The 18,226-nt window shown below is 35.4% G+C and overlaps 1 protein-coding gene across 1 annotated transcript; it reads right to left on the bottom strand.

Moving 5' to 3' along the window:
* Positions 1 to 711: 711 nt before the first annotated feature.
* On the bottom strand, positions 712 to 17,203 carry chrng (cholinergic receptor, nicotinic, gamma). Its single transcript, XM_056480700.1, has 12 exons — positions 17,088 to 17,203; positions 13,234 to 13,370; positions 13,111 to 13,155; positions 12,896 to 13,017; positions 12,536 to 12,691; positions 12,344 to 12,441; positions 8,749 to 8,949; positions 6,903 to 7,017; positions 6,296 to 6,410; positions 3,321 to 3,567; positions 1,626 to 1,759; positions 712 to 1,462 (listed from the first exon to the last, which is right to left on the bottom strand). The coding sequence occupies exons 1-12, from the start codon at positions 17,146 to 17,148 to the stop codon at positions 1,271 to 1,273; spliced, it is 1,623 nt and encodes a 540-aa protein (XP_056336675.1). The 5' UTR covers positions 17,149 to 17,203; the 3' UTR covers positions 712 to 1,270.
* Positions 17,204 to 18,226: the final 1,023 nt, after the last annotated feature.

The raw sequence follows: 18,226 nt of genomic DNA, 5'->3' as shown, positions 1-18,226 counted from the left end.
TCGAGTTAATTTCCAGCCGCAGCTGTATCCCTTCTAGCAACAACTCTTACATTCTTCATAGATGGGTACTAGGTGCTACAAAGTAACAAGTTACTGTAGTTAAATGACTTTTTAATTCCGGGATGATTTAATTACAGTTACTTTATAATATACTTGCCTTAAACATTATGTAATTCAACAGTTCTATATAAATCGAGACAGAGAAGCAGAGTAACATATATTTTGCTAAATAATTCTGTTTTTTCAACTAAAGAACAATTATAATTTATCAAGACAGCTGCATGACCATAAGATAAAAATGAAATGAGAAATTATTTCACAACATATAAATTCAGAGTAGCAGAGTCATTGTAAATATTTATTTTGTGTTATTCAGATATTTTGCATATCAACTCAATTTCTCTACAACAAAAATTTTTTTAATTGTCCGACAATGTTATTGTTTCTTAAGCTTCTGCAGTTTTAGATTTGATTAGATTAGATTAGATAAAGTTGAATCTAATCTAATCTAAAACTGCAGAATCTTAAGAAACAATAACATAAACATTTAGGCTATTATATGCAATGTATGAAATATGGTGTTATTACTTTTTTGAAAAGTTTTGTGCATTCATACAAATATTGCTTAAACTCTTGAATGTTAATTTAAAAAAAAAAAGGCCCTGTTTGACTCTAATTGAAAATAATATTTAATTTCTTGTGTACTGACATTTATCAATTATATTTAGTCAAGTAATTTAAGTATTTATTGAGTAATCAAGATGAATTTCTCAAATGAATTAGAAAGGTTGTTTAAATACAACTGTTATCATGTATTTAGTGATTAAATACTGAAGTAACTTGCCCAACACTGGTGTGATTTAGGAGTACATATCAAACGATCTATAATAACAGACTGAGCAATAGTGGCTTAAGGCTAGAAATATAGCAGATCATACCTTTAAATGTTACATATTTATCTCAGGAAAATAATGAAATGTTGAAGCAATATCAAACAGTAGGGTTGATAAAGAAATGGACAAGCAAATAGCATGACTTCCTTATTACAAACCACTCAACAAAGCCTTTCCAGGTCTCGGATGGCTTCATATTCAACCAACGTTTTTCTCTGAAGATCACATTCATTAGTGGTGCATTGCAGCCACATTGCAATGCTGAGAGTTAAATAGCAGCAAAACACTATATTTTTATCTCCAGAGTTTCTTCAAGCAAGTGCTCCAGTCTTCTGCTGGAGTTTCTCTGCGTCCGACATGTTGTTTTACACCCGTGTTCAGCCAGGGATGTCTCCAGCTAAGATTTCAGGTAGATATTTTTTGGGATCTCCAGGGAAAGGTTGAGACGGCGCCTGGTTGAAATGTCCTGTCAGGAAAATTCCGATGGTACCCAGGATAAACAGCAGCGCCATGACAAAGAAGCACATCCTGTCAATCACCCGGGCGACCAGAAACCATTCTTCATTTTTCTAAACAGAAGAAGAAGAAGAAAGGATGTCTGGAATTCAGACGTCAACAGCACTTTGTCTGGGATTGGGAAGTTAAACTCAAACACAAACATTGAGTGTGTTTATCTTGTAAATGAGAGACTTTTTAACCTCATGTTTGGAAGATTGTGGTGCAGTAACTCACACTTTGAAAGTCATTTTGATGCTTGGTGCTTTCTGCAATGTGTTTGCAGGAGGACACGCACTGCTGCACTTCAGGGGAAGCCGCTGCTAAACTGCACTCCAGATCCTGTGCCGTGTTTCCCCCCAGACCATTCTCTGAGGTCAGAATAACACAGGATTAATGTCAGAAGCCATTTGGCAAGAAAATCACTATGGTAAACCTTGTTAAAAAGGGGTTAATATGTTTTATTAATATTATCTAAAATGTGCATACACTGACAGAAAAAAATCTTGCTGCCTTAAATTTTTTAGTTGAATAAAATCAGCTTTTTTAGTCATTTCAACTTGCATTAATCAAACTAAACTAAAAATATTAAGTTAAAGAATGAAAGAGTATAAATGAGCATAAAAGGATTAACAAATATTAAAAAATACACTAATTACTGTTTAATAATATCATCTGTTAATTAGGTTCTGTATTTTGTGAATGATGTTTTTCTGTTTATTTATGGTTATGAATTGCATTATGGGAAGTTGATCTCTGCTCTGTTGACTTTTAAGGTTGAAAATTCAACTCTACAGTTTAACAAAGTGACTTTTGTTGACATTTTAGTAGTTTGTAACAATATGTTATAAAAGAAAAAACATATGGAGAGTTAAGTCCATAAATTAACAGACAATGTACTGGCGGTGTATTACCAGGTTTTTGTACCATAATTTACAACACCAACCCAGACAATAAATCTCTTCACACTATTAAAATGTCAATAAAAGTAACCTTTTCCACCTTTTTAACATTAAAAGTTGATGGAGGAAAGATCCCGTAAATCACAAATATATTGATATATTTGGGGTAGTATATTTTTTTATGTTTTTGAATATATAATACTGATTTAATAATGCTCCATTAATTAGATTAAAAAAATACAGTAAATACACAGTGAGTCCTATTGCTCTTAAAACAACAAGCTTACTTTACTTAAAACAATTTAGTAAACCCACCGTAACTTGGAACTGTTCAGTTGACTTAATTTTAATAATTACGCACATAGTTAATTTAAATTTAAATTTAAATAAGTTTACTCACTTTTTAAAGAAAAGTCAACTACTCACTTTTTACAGTCTACTTTTATTTTCCTTTGGTTTAGTCCCTTATTTATTACTGGTTGCCTCAGTGGAATGAACCGCCAACTATTCTGTATCATAAAAAATATTTTTTCTGCTTGTTCAAACAACTTATTCAAAACAAGCTGAATCGTAACAATTCTTGAGATTTTTGTGGGGCAAATTAATTCTTTCATGTTCAATCCACTTAAATTTTTAAAATCAATTACGTTAGCTTAATCGGTTTGGGTTGGGACCACTTGAAGCAATTGTGTGGAACTCTGCATTTTTTACACTGCTTAAAGAAATTATCATTTATTCAAGTCTTCTGAATTTTCAGCATTCATTCATTCATTTTCTTTCAGCTTAGTCTCTATTTCAGAGGTCGCCACAGCAGAATGAACTGCTAACTATTATAACTATTAAGAGGAAACCCACACAGAACATGCAAACTCCACACAGAAGTGCCAACTGGCCCAGCCGGGACTCGAACCAGCAACCTTCTTGCTGTGAGGTGACAGTGCGAACCACTGAGCCATCGTGTCGGGCCATTTTCAGCATGTTGCATGTATAGTGTATAAGTATAGTAGTTTGTTCATGATCATTTACTGACGTATTTTCTCCAGAGTGTTCTTCAGCAGCCCCTTCCTCTCCTTCAGTCGGCTGAACATGAGCTCTGATCGTGCCGTTCTGAACATGTATTCATCCGCTTTCGCTATTAACCCTAAAGAGCTGCGTCTCCTGCGGCGGAGTGGTGTCCCGTTGCCCAGAGCGAACATCTTAAAATCACTTTCCTCCTGCTCAGGTGTCCAGCGCTGCATTGTCATTCTCAGCACTCGAGGAAGAATGTTCAACAACACCTGAGCAATCCACAAAATACAAGGAAAAGTGTATCAGGGTAAAGTTGGTTTATATTCGCACATTCTGACTTTCTCCTTGATAATATAACTTCAGAAATGTATTGTTTGCAAATTCTAAATATGGAAATCATTTTAGCAGCCAATGGCTATCAACAACATTGTTCACAGTCAATTAAACAGTGCTAATGTTGTTTTGAAGTCATACTTAGATGCGATTTTAGACCTAATAATCAAAGTAGAGTGGTAAAAACTATAGGGACTGTGTCACATGTTGTCACTGTTCAAAAATAAACCAATGTGCAAATATATAACCAGTTGTACATCAATAAAAATTGACTACAGATCTTAGCATTGCACTGCATTCACAATTCTAATTTAGCTAAGGCTTTTAGCGTAAAGTGACTGATATTGCACACTGATTATATAAACTTAAAGGAACAGTTCACCTAAAATTGAGAATTACCTCATAATGTACTCAACCTTAAGTCATCTGGTTTATATGACTTTTTTTCAGATGAACACAGATGAAGTGGGAGTCATTTTAAACTTTATCCTGGCTCTCCCATGCTATAAAATGGTGTTCAGTACACTGAAAAAATTATTCATTGGATTTACAAACATTTTTTAAAGGGCACCTATTTTACCCCTTTTTCGAGATTTAAGATAAGTCTTTTGTGTCTCCAGAACGTGTCTGTAAAGTTTCAGCTCAAAACACCCATTAGATTATTTATTATACCTTTCAGAACATTGAGATGTTCTTTTTTAACACAATTGTAGTTGTTTTTGTGGCCTGTGCCTTTATTGCTAGTTTTCCCTGCCTCAATCTCCGCCTCGTAGATAAACAGCACAGTTACAGACAAGAAGAAAGCAGATCTCATGTAACGTTTGTGACAAATACTACAGTAAGAACTTACCCAATGATTATGATTATTATTTGATATATTTGTTGTGGAGTTGCAACGATGAGTCACACATAATGTCAATGTTACAAAGCTCACGCACACACACACACTGTAAAATCGCTGTAACTCATTACAAACATGCAGTGTTTTAAAAACCTTTTAAACTTGTAAAACTCACTCATGATCACATTTGATGATGATTGATGATCACAGAGCGCTGAACAGATCTTTTAATCTCAGTTGCTTTGCGCACATCCTGTCTTGTTGATATGATTAAACGCATTACTACGAAGACATGTTAATACGCGGCTTATAGGTTTATATCCCCCCTAATATGACTGTGGACACACTTTACCAACACGCAGTTCTGTCCAAACAGCTTACAAAAGATAATTTTCATCATAGGTGCCGTTTAAGGTAAGTGGTTGCAAACTATATGGGCTGAATTTAAAGAAACAAGTTAAGTTAGTCATTACTAAATTTAATTAATTTGTTTAAATTCAGCCCATATACACTGTTTTCAACCAGTTACCTTAAAACAATGTAGTAAATCCAATGAATCATTTTTTTCAGCGAGCGGCTCTTTTTTGAAGCTTCCAAAGGTGCATAAATCCACATTGTAAAGCTAACCCATAAGCCACCAGGGGATTAATGCATGTCTTATAAATCAGACTGACATGTTTTTGTAAAAAAATAAATTGTTATATTTTTTTAAAAATGCACTTTATTGTGCATTCATACATCATGCGTCAAGTCAGATTTTAGCCAAGAGGTTGTCAAGGACGCACATTCAGAAGCCACCGGAAATTAGTTTATAATTTAAACATTTGAAATATTTTTTTTACAAAGATTCATAAAGATTCATAAGCATATATGTTCTTTTTTAGAGCTTCAAAAACAGAGACACTATTAAACACAACTAAAAAAGCCATGATAACATTTAAAACTACTCTAACTGTGTTTGGCTAACAGTAGACAGTCATATGCTGTATACTGAGGATGGCTTGAGGGTGAGTTCATTATTGGAAAAGGTTCCTTTTTGGATGAGGGGACCTATTATGCAAAAATCACTTTTATAAGGGGTTTAAACACATTTGTGTGGCAACAGTGTGTGAATATAACCAATCTCTAATGGTACAAAATGTATTAAATTGATTGCTTATTATCACACTTGGAAAAAAAAGTCTGCAGAAATACTTTGATTGACATTCTCCCTTTGTAGGTGTCATCAGTGGAGGAAAGCCCCGCCCATTAGTGACAATCTATATAGGACATTAGTCTTGTTTTTGAATCTGCCACTATACTGACACACAGGTATTTGTAGTCCCGCCCTCTTTTGAAAAGAGGGCTGGGAGCACAGTCTCATTTGAATTTAAACTGACAGTCACAAAAATGGCACAGTTATGATCAAAGTCTAAAAGGGCCAGTTTCAAAGAGTTATAAAACTTCATTTGTGAGGTATTTTGAGCTGAAACCTCACATAGACACTCTAGGGCAGGGGTGGGCAAACTCGGTCCTTGAGGGCTGGTGTCCTGCACAGTTTGGCTCCAACTCTAATCAAACACACCTGCTTATAGATTTCTAGTGACCTTGAAGACACTGATTAGCATGTTCAGGTGTTTGATTAGTGTTGGAGCAAAACTGTGCAGAACACCAGCCCTCCAGGACCGAGTTTGCCCACCTCTGCTGTAGGGATATCAGAAACGTATTTTACATCTTGAAAAAAAGGGGCACAATAGGTCCCCTTTATGGCCTTTGCTTGCTAGTATCAGATGTAAAATTAACTTTTTCAATCTTTCTTTAATGATTGGACATGTTTAGAGTACCTTTCTGATGGTGTTGCTCATGGGGTGAGTGTTTGGAGTTCGCAGAGAGACGTTTAACACCACCACACAGTTCATCACAGTTATTGTGGTCACCGACATCACAAACATCAGATACCTGCAAAAACAGAGATTTTTACACTTTAAAAGTTTTTAACTATCAATTTTTTTTGAGCGACCAGTTTTAAAGAGACTGTTCACCCAAAAATGTAAATGTGCTCACTATTAACTATTTCCTATTTCTGTTTGACACAAAAGAAGATATTTTGAAAAATGTTAATTAAATTAAAATTACCCATAAACCACACATAGCCTGAATCATACAGTACATCAAACCTTTTGAAATAATGGTTATATAACAATATATATTATTAAACAAGAATTTATTATTATTTTTGGAAATGGATGTGTTATTTAGGTTAATGCATCCTTGCTGTATAAATTACTTTCTTTAAAAATATCATGCTGACCCCAAAACTTTTGTACGATACTACATATAAACAGTTTAATTTTATTGTATATTACACACACACATACATGCACACACACATTGTGAGTTTATTGGTAAGCACTGAAAAGGTGTGATTTATTAATTAAGGCACATACTCACTTCCCAATGAGAGGAACTGCTTGTGATGTTTCTGGCACTTTCTTAGCAATAAGGAACAGGAAGACAGTCTGGCCGAGCAGGATACAGATGGTCATAGTACATTTCTGTCCTCCAGCTATCACAGGTGGAAGAAAGCACATTGATCAAAAACATTTTAGAGTTCCACTTCATAATGGAAAAAGCTCCTTTTAAACACACTTTTCCTCAAAAATTACAGAACATCCTTGCCTTGAACAGCACATTTTTGAAGTTAAGTTTGTTGCAGAGATTTATTTTATTATAGATAGCCATTACTGTGTGAAAGGGGCTAAAGTCTGCTGATATTAAATAAATTGTCTTAACTGTTCACTTTATTTTAATGTCATTATGCAAAGCTAATAACATTTATCTTTACCATTTAACATTACAGTAACATATATTCTAGTTTCTCCTGTTACCCTCAGTTAACATCAAATTTCAACATCACGTCACTTAGTTTTCCCACTTTTGTTTGAAAAAAAATCTTTGTCCACATGAAAACGCACTATGGTGAATTTTGAGTTCAAGCCCTTGTCAATTCTTCCCTGATCAAAAAGCTGGTCAATTCTTCAGCACCTCAGCGCCTCAACAACCACAATATGTCGTAGGCAGTGTTGCCAGATTGGGTGGTTTTGAATTTGATCATGCAGGTAAAAAATGGCATTGTCTGGTTGACCAATTTTGGGCGGTTTTGAAATGTAAATTTCATATGCAACTTATTTAACAAAACATAACTGTGTGCACCTACTCCATTCATTTAGTAGTGAGCAGTGCATAGCACTAATCGCATAGGCCCACCTGCAAGACAGCAAGAACAAATTTAGAAGCATTTTCTGATTGACAAGCAGCGCTTAATTATGTTCAAAAGAATTTTAAATGCAAAATGTGATAATTTTATACCCCATTTTAAAAGTAAAACATAGGTAGTGTAATCTACACAGCTATAAGTGCAATGTGTTGGTGAGAGGGGGCAGTGTTTTGGTGTGATCCGGTTATGTTGTGGTTCTGTGACTGCTGGTGTTGGTTGCTGTATGGTTAAAAAATATGACAGTTAGGTTAATTTAAACAAATTAAATATTAATTAAATATTAATCTAAAAGATTAGGCGAGATTTGGACAGCTGTTAGGCTGGAAAAGGTCAGCTATATCTGGCAACACTGGTCATAGGACTGATGATGATGTGAAGATCCGTAATAATCTGAGTTTGGTGTTAACCCAGCCATGTTGGCCATTAAAAAAGGAGAAAACAGCGCAGACGCTGACGTCATGAGGCAAAAACTTTGGTTGTAGTGGCCACACTGTAGCTGGAGTTATGGAAAATCTTCACCCTGGCCAGAGTTTTCATAAAGTTTCAGTTTCAGTCACCTGATTTTAATCCCCATTTCTTTGCAAATCCTGTCCTGTCAGACATGATAATACACATTAGTACTGACACATAATAATTAGGGATGTCCAGATCCAATCACGTGATCGGAAATCAGGCCCAATCACGCGGTTTCAGACTCAATCTGAATCAGACGTTACCTCCCAATCAGGATTTATCAGGAATATATATATATATATATATATATATATATATATATATATATATATATATATATATATATATATATATATATATATATATATATATATATATATATGTATATATATATATGTATATATATATCGTTTAACACAACAGCCAAACTGCGTAGAAAAAAATGTGTTCATGTGGACAGAGTTTGATTTTTCTGCTGGAGAATCCTTTGTATTCCTAATTATTTTAAAAGGCAGACTGCTGGATATTGAGTACAGTGACATCTGTCTGCATTTGTTCTAGTCTGACCTTTGGCCGGCAGAAAGTAGACGAGCAGCCCGAGGGATGAAAAGAGCACACAGGGCACGATAATGTTGATGACGTAGAAGAGCGGTTTTCTCTGGATGATGAGGAAGAAGATGATCTCCTGGTGCTCCAGCTCATCCGGTCTGTATCGCTTGTTAATGACCTTCTTTGCAGGGCGGTGCTTAATCATCCATTCTCCATTCTCTGACCAATCAGAACACAGGGCAAAATGTTAATAAGCAAAATAATAATGATGATTAAGGTTAAGTTTGGGGTTAGCTGTATTACAGTTAACTTCTTCTGACTTTTAAAGGGGCAAGATTCATTCATTCATTAATTTTCTTTTCGGCTTAGTCCCTTTATTCATCAGGGGGTGCTACAGCGGAATGAACTGCCAACTTATCCAGCATATGTTTTACACAGCGGATGCCCTTCCAGCTGCAACCCATCACTGGGAAACATCCATACACACTCATACTGTACACTACGGCCAATTTAGCTAGCCCAATTCAGCTTTACCACATGTCTTTGAACTTGTGGAGGAAACCAGAGGACCCAGAGGAAACCCACAGAAACACGGGGAGAACATGCGAACTCCACACAGAAATGGCAACTCGAACGAGCGACCTTCTTGCTGTGAGGCAATCGTGCTACCCACTGCGCCACCGTGACGCCCCAAGGGGCAAGATGTAAAATAGATCTCTAAATAAAGAATGTGTCTGTGAATTTTTAGCTTAAAATACACCGAAATAAATTTTATTTATTATATCTTCTCAAATTTGACCTTACTTGGGTCTGAACAAAAACATGCACATATACATATACACATATACATCTACATTTTTTGCATGTCCCTTCAAAATGCAATTAAGATGCTGCTTTCCAAAAGTAGATGGAGCCTTTAGATGCTGTTCTGACAGAAACAACAAAACAAGCAAATCTCACTCAGCCAAAATCAGATTAAAGACTTACATTTTCAAACAAGACTCATTATTATCAGACTTAAATATTTCTTTCACCAGCATTAACTTTTATTTGTCATATAATTGAACATATTTTTAATAAACTTAACAAATAAAGCAGTTTTAGGTCAAACTAACCAATGGTTTTGTGCCAGTGCTCGAGTTTAAGAACATGTGACATTTTGTACATATTAGACTCAGATCTTATATTTTGTAAAGATTACATTTAAGTTTTGTTTTTTGTTTTTTTTTGCAAGTATTTAATGATTTTGCTCTGAGAAAATCACTGGATTATTCAAAAGACATCGGTGCACCTCTAGTTGTGATGGAGAAAAGTTGATTATTAGTCATCATAACATTGACTAGCATGGTGCTGCTTAGTTCAGATAAGCTGGTCTTTGCAAATTAACATTAACCCAGAAATGTGAAAAGGAGGAAAAGTGAGTAGCAATGTCACCTCACAGCAAGAAGGTCGCTGGTTCGAGTCCCGGCTGGGTCAGTTGGTATTTCTGTGTGGAGTTTGCATGTTCTCCTCATGTTGGCATGGGTTTCCTCCGGGTGCTCCGGTTTCTCTCACAGTCCAAAAACATGTGCTATAGGTGAATTGGGTAAGCTAAATTGTCCATAGTGTATGTGTGTGAATGAGAGTGTATGGGTGTTTCCCAGGGCATCTGCTGCATAAAACATATGCTGGATAAGTTGATGATTCATACGCTGTGGCGAACCCTGATGAATAAAGGGACTAAGCCGAAAAGAAAATGAATAAATGTGAAAAGAGTCTAAAACAAGATTTTGTAACAAGGGTTCCATAATTTAGGATGATAAATATATAACATGCTAGATTTTTAAGGTTTAAATGTTTAAACTGTGGGAGTATCTGATTAAATAATTTGGAGAACCATCAAGGCTTACCTAAACTAGGATTGTTCGTAAAGCAGAATTTTGTCCAAAATTTGCCATGATTACCCAACCCTGATTATGAATCTCAGGTGTGAAATGTTCCTTAATTAAAAGTGTTGTTTAGAATGATGATAACTGTTTAAATGAAGTATAAGCAGCCCTAATTTTGCCAAAAAAAAAAGAAGCAAAATAATCTGCCAGTGTGATAAGCAAAATAATGTTGTAAGATTATCTTGCTTGTTTTAAGGAAAAAAAATTATTTACTTAATTTTGACATATTAGTTCTTAAAACAAGACAATATGTTTTGCTTGTCTTAAAAATGTTGCTTGATGTAAGAATTATTAGATATTTGGGCTAAAAACAAGACAATAAATCTGAGAAACAATTCATTTCAGCAGTGTATATGCTGTAGAACTGGTTTGAAATATATATATATATATATATATATTTATATTTTCAAACTACAACGTTGACTTTTAATTAGAGTTCACTTGTTAACAAAGGTTCAGCAGCAGGACCACGCCTCACCTACTCGGGTAAAACTTATTTAAGGCAGACCAGCCCTCTAGCACTGTTTTTCTCGTTCTCTCGAACCCACCCTCCCTCTCTACATTTCCTTGCTTCCCATTAACTACACTGTAAAATGTAATAAGTTGACCTTACTTAGAAAAATTGAGGAAACCGACTGCCTTAAAATTTCTAAATAAAAAGTAGTGTATTAATTTTAAGTGAGCATAACTTAAACAGTGTGTGTTTACAACCTCTTAACAAAGTGAACTTCAGGACCGTTGACTCAAAATAATTAGTTTTGTTAACTTCTTATTAGTGTTCACATTAGTACACTGTAAAACCCAAAAAGTTAAGGTAACTCAAACCATTTGAGGAAACCGATTGCAACAAACCATTTAAGTTCAAAAACTAATCCTAATGAGTACTGTGAACTTAATCCATTTGAGTAAATGAAGGAATTTGAGCACAGTAAAACCCAATAAATGAAGAGAACTCAAACCAACTGAGTACTGTAAAAGCCAATAAGTTAAGGCAACTCAAACCGTTTGGGGAAACTGATTGCAACAACCCATTTGAGTTAAAAAAACTAATCTATATAAGTACTGTGAACTTACTCCGTTTAAGTTGAAGTAATTAGGTATTTAATTAACACATTACATTCAACACTGAGTTCAAAACTCTTTTCAAATGAGTAAAATTAACTTTCAGTAAATTTTGAGTTAACTACACTCACAGTTAACATACATTTTGAGTTAACATACATTTTATTTGATGAAGTTGTTTGTTTGGTTTTACAGTGTATCCTTATAACCCTCTCTTCCCTTATAGGTTGAAACGGATGGTCCAATCACTCTACCAAAATATTACAGACTTGGTACCCCCTCTCTGAATCTCTGGGCATCATCGTAGGACACCCAATCAACCTACCTACCTGTTCACTGTTTATCCTCTTCCTTCCGTTCCCTTTGATCCCACTGTTCCCCAACCATCCCTTTCATCCCTACATCCCTACAATAAAGCCTAGCTCAAAGTGTGGGGTGGTCCGTGCTGGTGAAACTAACCTTAACTTAAATCTATTCTAAAGTTATTGTGTGTTTCCACCTGACCCAGAAGGAGTTAAATACAGTTTCACAACTTGAATAACACCCAGCAAATGTATTCTACTTAGAGATCAATGCTTGATGTCTTAATGAAGAAAAATTATGCGCTACTGGAGGTTCATTACCAGTAAAAGCCTCTGGGTCGATCTCAATCCATTCCATAGTGACGTTGTTCTCGTCCGACAGCATCAGGGTAATTTCATTGGAATTGTATGTCTGAGACCTGCCAAAGCAATCAGAGACACCGCCCTGAATAAAGCTGCTCATTTCTATATTTCCAGCAGTCCACACTGTCAGGACAGACGAAGCCGCCATACCTGAACACCATGCTGCAGTTCTGCCAGTCAAAGGGGAAATAGTTAACTTTGATGGCACAGGAGCTTCGGTAGATGGCAGGAGGCAACCAGTACACACCACCATCAGGATTTATCAAAGTGTTAGCATAGAGCGCCACTTCAAAACGTCCGTCCACACTTCACACACATACACACGAAAACAGACATTTCAAAAGTTGTATTTATAAACATGTCTAACCACATGGAAATGTGTGCTATAAATAAGAACATTTTAAACAAATGGAAGAAATGTCACCAGTCATTTACAGAATAAAAGTCTTGATTTTAAAGAGTGTAATCTCCACTGTCAGATTGATCTTCTATAATAATTCAGTCCCTCACTTGTTCTCCAGGCCAATATCAGGCAGCCAGATGGTTTTGGACGGAAGACGCATGCGGGTGATGTTCTCATAGACCTCAAAACCCGTCCTGTTAGCCCAGCGCAGTCGATAATCCCGCCATTGCTACGAAGAGAGTTTAAGAAAGAGCTTTTTCTCTAAAATCACCGCTACCTGTACTATACTGAACATACTGTATACAGATAGGATTAGTCTCACCATTTCAATCCAAACACAAGTGGTGAGTGTCTCCTCTTTCTCATTCTGAACATGAAAAAAGGATGATAAACCATAGAATAGCCTGCTATATCATTACACACACAGAGAGAGAGAAAGCTTTACCAGAGAAATGAGGTTGGTGAGGGTCATCTTGATCTTAACATCAATGATGTCTCCATGGTTCTCCATAGGCCGTATGTTTTTGTTGTATCCCACCATTAGATCTCTGTGCAGAGATCCTTCCAGATTACAGAGAGCTCCTGAAACATGAAAACAAGTCAATCTAATACATCATTTTATTAATCAAAATATATATAGATAGTAACTTAGTAGCAGAGTGTAAGTCAGTTGAAAGCCTGTCAGGGGACCATCAAACAGACGTTACTTTTTCTGAGGTTTTTCACCCCCCCCCCCCCAAAAAATAAATTTCTTATCGTTTGTTCACACTCAAGTGGTTCTAAATGTTTATGAATTTCTTTTTCCTGTTGAACACAAAACGAGAAATTCTAAAGTATGTTGGGGAAAAGCACATTGAACTGCTTGTCACTGGAACTGGGTGTCCCTGGATCAGTGTTCCTAAATTCATAAATCTTGGGAGTTAAATCATACAGGTCCGCATTTATTCATCAAAAAATAAAATAAAATTAAATTAAAATAAATAATCAATCATGTTTTTAGGGCAACATCGACATGCAGAAAAACATAAATCAAAATTCAATGTAAAGCATTATGTTTTAATTATATTATATAACATTATCATTTTAATAAATAACAGCAAACAATATAAGTCAGAATCAAGCCATAAGGTGCAGAACAAACATGTCCCAAATGTCTTTGGAACATGTATTGTGATAGTGAATCAAAAATAGTTCAAAAGATAACACTTAATGATCAATAAAAGTAATAAAAATAAAGACACTAATACAATTTTGAAAGCATAGCCAGGAAGGTTTTAAAACGACAGAATTGGAACAAAACATACTCATACATTTCAAACATACTCAGGAAGTCATTGGCTGTTTTTTTTTCTACAACATTCCCTTGTGTTCAACAGAAGAAAGAAACTCAAACAGCTTTAGAACAAGTAATTGTGAGTTCAGTGCTCGGTTGCAGCTGGACATATGACATAATGACATATGTCATAAAACATATGCCGGAATAGTTAGCGGTTCATTTCACTGTGGCGATAAATAAGGGTCTAAGCTGAAGGAAAATGAAATGAATAAAAGGTGAGTAAACGATGGAACAGGATTTCCATATTTGGGTCAACTATCCCTGTAATGACTGCTATTTGACATGTAAATTGCATAGTTACTTATAGACTATAGTCAACAGAATACCTAAAGAGGAAATTAACAGGTTATTGTACCAAAAAAAATAAATAAATCTAAGCAATTGACCAAGTTTTGTTGAGCAAACCAATAAATTGTATATATAATATATTGTATAATAACATGTATTTAAATTATTTCACATATTTGTATTTGAAATCACTAATATAGGGGTAGGCGACGCAGTGGTGCAGAAGGTAGTGCTCACAGTCGCTGGTTCGAGCCTCGACTGGGTCAGTTGGTGTTTCTGTGTGGAGTTTGCATGTTCCCCCTGCGTTCGCGTGGGTTTTCTCCGGGTGCTCCGGTTTCCCCCACAGTCCAAACACATGCGGTACAGGTAAATTGGGTAAGCTAAATTGTCCGTAGTGTGTGAGTATGAATGAGTGTGTATGGATGTTTCCAAGAGATGGTTTCCCCCACAAGTCCAAAGACATGCGCTATAGACGAATTACCTGTTTGTAAACATTCAACATGCGTGCGCAGCGAGGTAGCAGAAAAAAAACGGGAGGGCTAGCATTTACAGCGAGGGAATGACATCCGATGCAGTACAGAGTTTGTTGTTGTCTTAGAGATAAGTTATATTGATTATATATTATATATATTATTTACACAATGCTTTCAGCGTATTATAACAGCTTGTCACCCAGGCAAAATTAACGTTAAAGTGATAATGCAGTGGGGTGCATCGAAGAGCTGCGGATCGCTTTATTAATCAGGGGACGCCACAGCGGAATGAACCACCAACTTATCCAGCATATGTTTTACACAGCGGATGCCCTTCCAGCTGGGAAACACCCATACACACACTGTAAAACATAAGTTAAGGCAACTCAAACCATTTGAGGAAACCGATTGCAACCATTTAAGTTCAAAAATGTATCTATATGAGTACTGTGAACTTATTCCATTTGAGTAAATGAAGCAATTTGAGCACAATAAAACCCATTAAATTAAGATAGCTCAAACCAACTGAGTACTGTAAAACCTAATAGGGCAACTCAAACCATTTAAGCAAACCGATTGCCACAAACCATTTGAGTTCAAAAACTAATCTAAATAAGTACTGTGAACTTACTCCATTTAAATTGAAGTAATGAGATAATTAGTTAGCAGCAGGTGTACCTTATTAAAGCTCAATCATCACTTACTTTATCACTTTATTAACTCATTAACTTCAACACTGAGTTCAAAATTCTACTATTGGGTTTTACAGTACTTATTCAGTCATACACGAAAATACTATTTAAGTTTTCTAAAATGTAATTCTATATGCTACAGCACATGCAATTCCTTTGCATTTTTTTGGTGAGAGTTCAAATCGTTTCAAAAGAAATCACCGAAGTTTTTTTTTTTTTTAGTTCATAAAACACCGGATATATTTTGCTCATTATAACAAGTGCATGAATATGAAAATACATTATAAAGCCTCATAACGTTTTATTAAGTTTTATTAAGTTTGGAGAAAATCTAGCTTTTGTATCAAATGGCTCAAGATAAAAAGGGTTAAACATAATTGTCAGCAGGACATTTTTAATAATTCAGAATGTATTAAAATTTTATTATGTTGAATATTTTTTTTTAATACTCTTTAATTTGTCCAGATCAGAATAATCTTGTTTAATTTTCATGCAAGTTATGATGAATGAGGATGGAACATAATTTTTTCCATATTTTGACATTTTATTAAGTAATTTGAAACTGTTAAGTAGACATTGTACTCGTGTCTAATATGCTTTTTACCAAATATACCAAAACGGGATGTCTTGTCTTTGTTTTTTATGTATTTTTAATGCAATTCAGTGCCATCAAGTATAACTTATGTATACTGTATAAAATTATATGGTTCAAAATTTGGTGTTGTGTGTATATATATATATATATATATACATATATATGTGTGTGTGTGTGTGTGTGTGTGTGTGTGTGTGTGTGTGTGTGTGTGTGCGTGTGCGTGTGTGTGTGTGTGCGTGTGTGTGTGTGTATGTGTGTGTGTGTGGGCTTCTCTTTTTTTACAATTTGTATTTAAAATTTTTCTATAACATAAATTTGGCTGTAAAAATTCACTTCTTGGACTGTTATTGTAAGTTATTTTGTTAGATAATCTCCAGATTTGGCTTCAGTACTGACTAATCTAATGTATATGCACAAATATCATATTGTATAGTTTCCTATTAAAAATATGAGTTTAAAAGAGAAATTTGTGAGGGGTGTACTTATATATGCTGAGCACTGTAAATAAAAGAATGATCCTCTTACATACTTTAACTTTAAAACAATCTTATTATTATTATTGCAGATGAAACACCAAGCTTTATGTAATGCTTGTGTAATTCAACAAGGATTTAACACCCTTTTAACACCCTGTTTGACATGCTGACACTGTTCTCCAACACTTCATAAAGACAGAGTATGAGTCCATCAATGCCATAAAGGATATGACATAAAAGGATATGACATACTCTAAATTTACCATCTTTTCAAACAATCTTCATGTGTTGAACTGGATTTAATCACTGTAAAGCTGGTGAACAAACTTTCAAAAACCTTTACTGATGAATGATCCATTTATCCCAAGCATCTTTGTGCTCCACAAACTCTCAGAACCCAAATTAAAAACCATAAAAATATACACACACATCGTCTTACCAGAAAAGCAAATGAGGAGGATCCATAACCAGATGATATTTGAGGAAAAGTTGTGATCCATGTCTGAAATCCTGAGAGAAACATTAATGTTGAAGGTTCTCTAGCACCTGGTAAGTGTTTTGTGATGGGAAACGCAGTTGTCTGAGAAAGGGAAGGCTTATGGGGAAAATAGGTGTGGTTACAAATTTGAATCCTCATTGTTATTTTCAGTATGCCCACACAGTCTGTGCACATACAGTTCTTCACATTGTCAGCTGTCACTACACACACACACACACACACACACACACACACACACACACACACACACACACACACACACACACACACATGCATGCTATAGGTATTGAAGACCTCAAAGCGAGGTCACAGGAGCTTGCTGTATGCTGTATTATTATGTTTTAATAAGCGGACAATGCACTTGGTCATGTAAACATGTTAAACCAATTTCCTTTCTCAGAGAAAGATCATAAACTATTTTTTTCCCATTAAAAATCATTTCCACATCATTTACTCTCACTCAAGTGGTTCTAAACTGTTATGAATTTCTTTCTTCTGTTGAACACAAAACATTCTGAAGAATTTTGGGGAAAAGCAGCTATTGACATCCATAGTAGTAACAAATTTACAATGTGTCTTATGCCCTCTCCTGTATTCATTCATTCACTCATTTTCCTTCGGCTTAGTCCCTTTATTCATCAGGGGTCACCATACCTGCCAACATTTCCCTCTGAAAATCCGGGAAACGGGGGTGGGGAGGGGTTCGCAGAGTGGTGAGGATGTCTAGGTGTCCTTAACAGTACCGTGCAGAGACTTTACAAGAGGCATGTGCTGGAAAAACTGGAGTGTTGGCAGGTATGGGGGTCATCCATGTTTTATACAGTGGATCCCCTTCTAGCTGCAGCACAGTACTGGGAAACACCCAGTACTTGAAAGGCAAGAATGTTTATGTATTGTGCAACTTATGCCCAAGAAAAAATAGTAACAAATTTACAATGGAAGTCAATGGATGCTGCTTTGGTATATCTTCTTTTGTGTTTAACAAAAAAAAAAAAAAAAGGAAAAGAAACTCATACATGTTTGGAAAAAGTGTAGGATGAGCAAATTATAACAGAATTTTTATTTTGGGGTGAACTTTA

The sequence above is a fragment of the Danio aesculapii genome, chromosome 2, assembly GCF_903798145.1.
Source record: "Danio aesculapii chromosome 2, fDanAes4.1, whole genome shotgun sequence".
NCBI lineage: Eukaryota > Metazoa > Chordata > Actinopteri > Cypriniformes > Danionidae > Danio > Danio aesculapii.
The sequence above is the reverse complement of the archived record's forward strand: the minus strand, read 5'-3'. Positions and strand labels throughout refer to the sequence as shown.

Excerpts from the sequence above, each read along its gene's own strand:
- chrng (XM_056480700.1), bottom strand. The coding sequence starts at position 17,148 with ATGGATCACAACTTTTCCTCAAATATCATCTGGTTATGGATCCTCCTC. Across the intron at positions 13,371-17,087 it reads CCTCCTCATTTGCTTTTCTG|GAGCTCTCTGTAATCTGGAA; the intron begins GTAAGACGATGT and ends TTCATGTTTCAG. Across the intron at positions 12,692-12,895 it reads GATATTGGCCTGGAGAACAA|TGTGGACGGACGTTTTGAAG; the intron begins GTGAGGGACTGA and ends ATGTGTGTGAAG.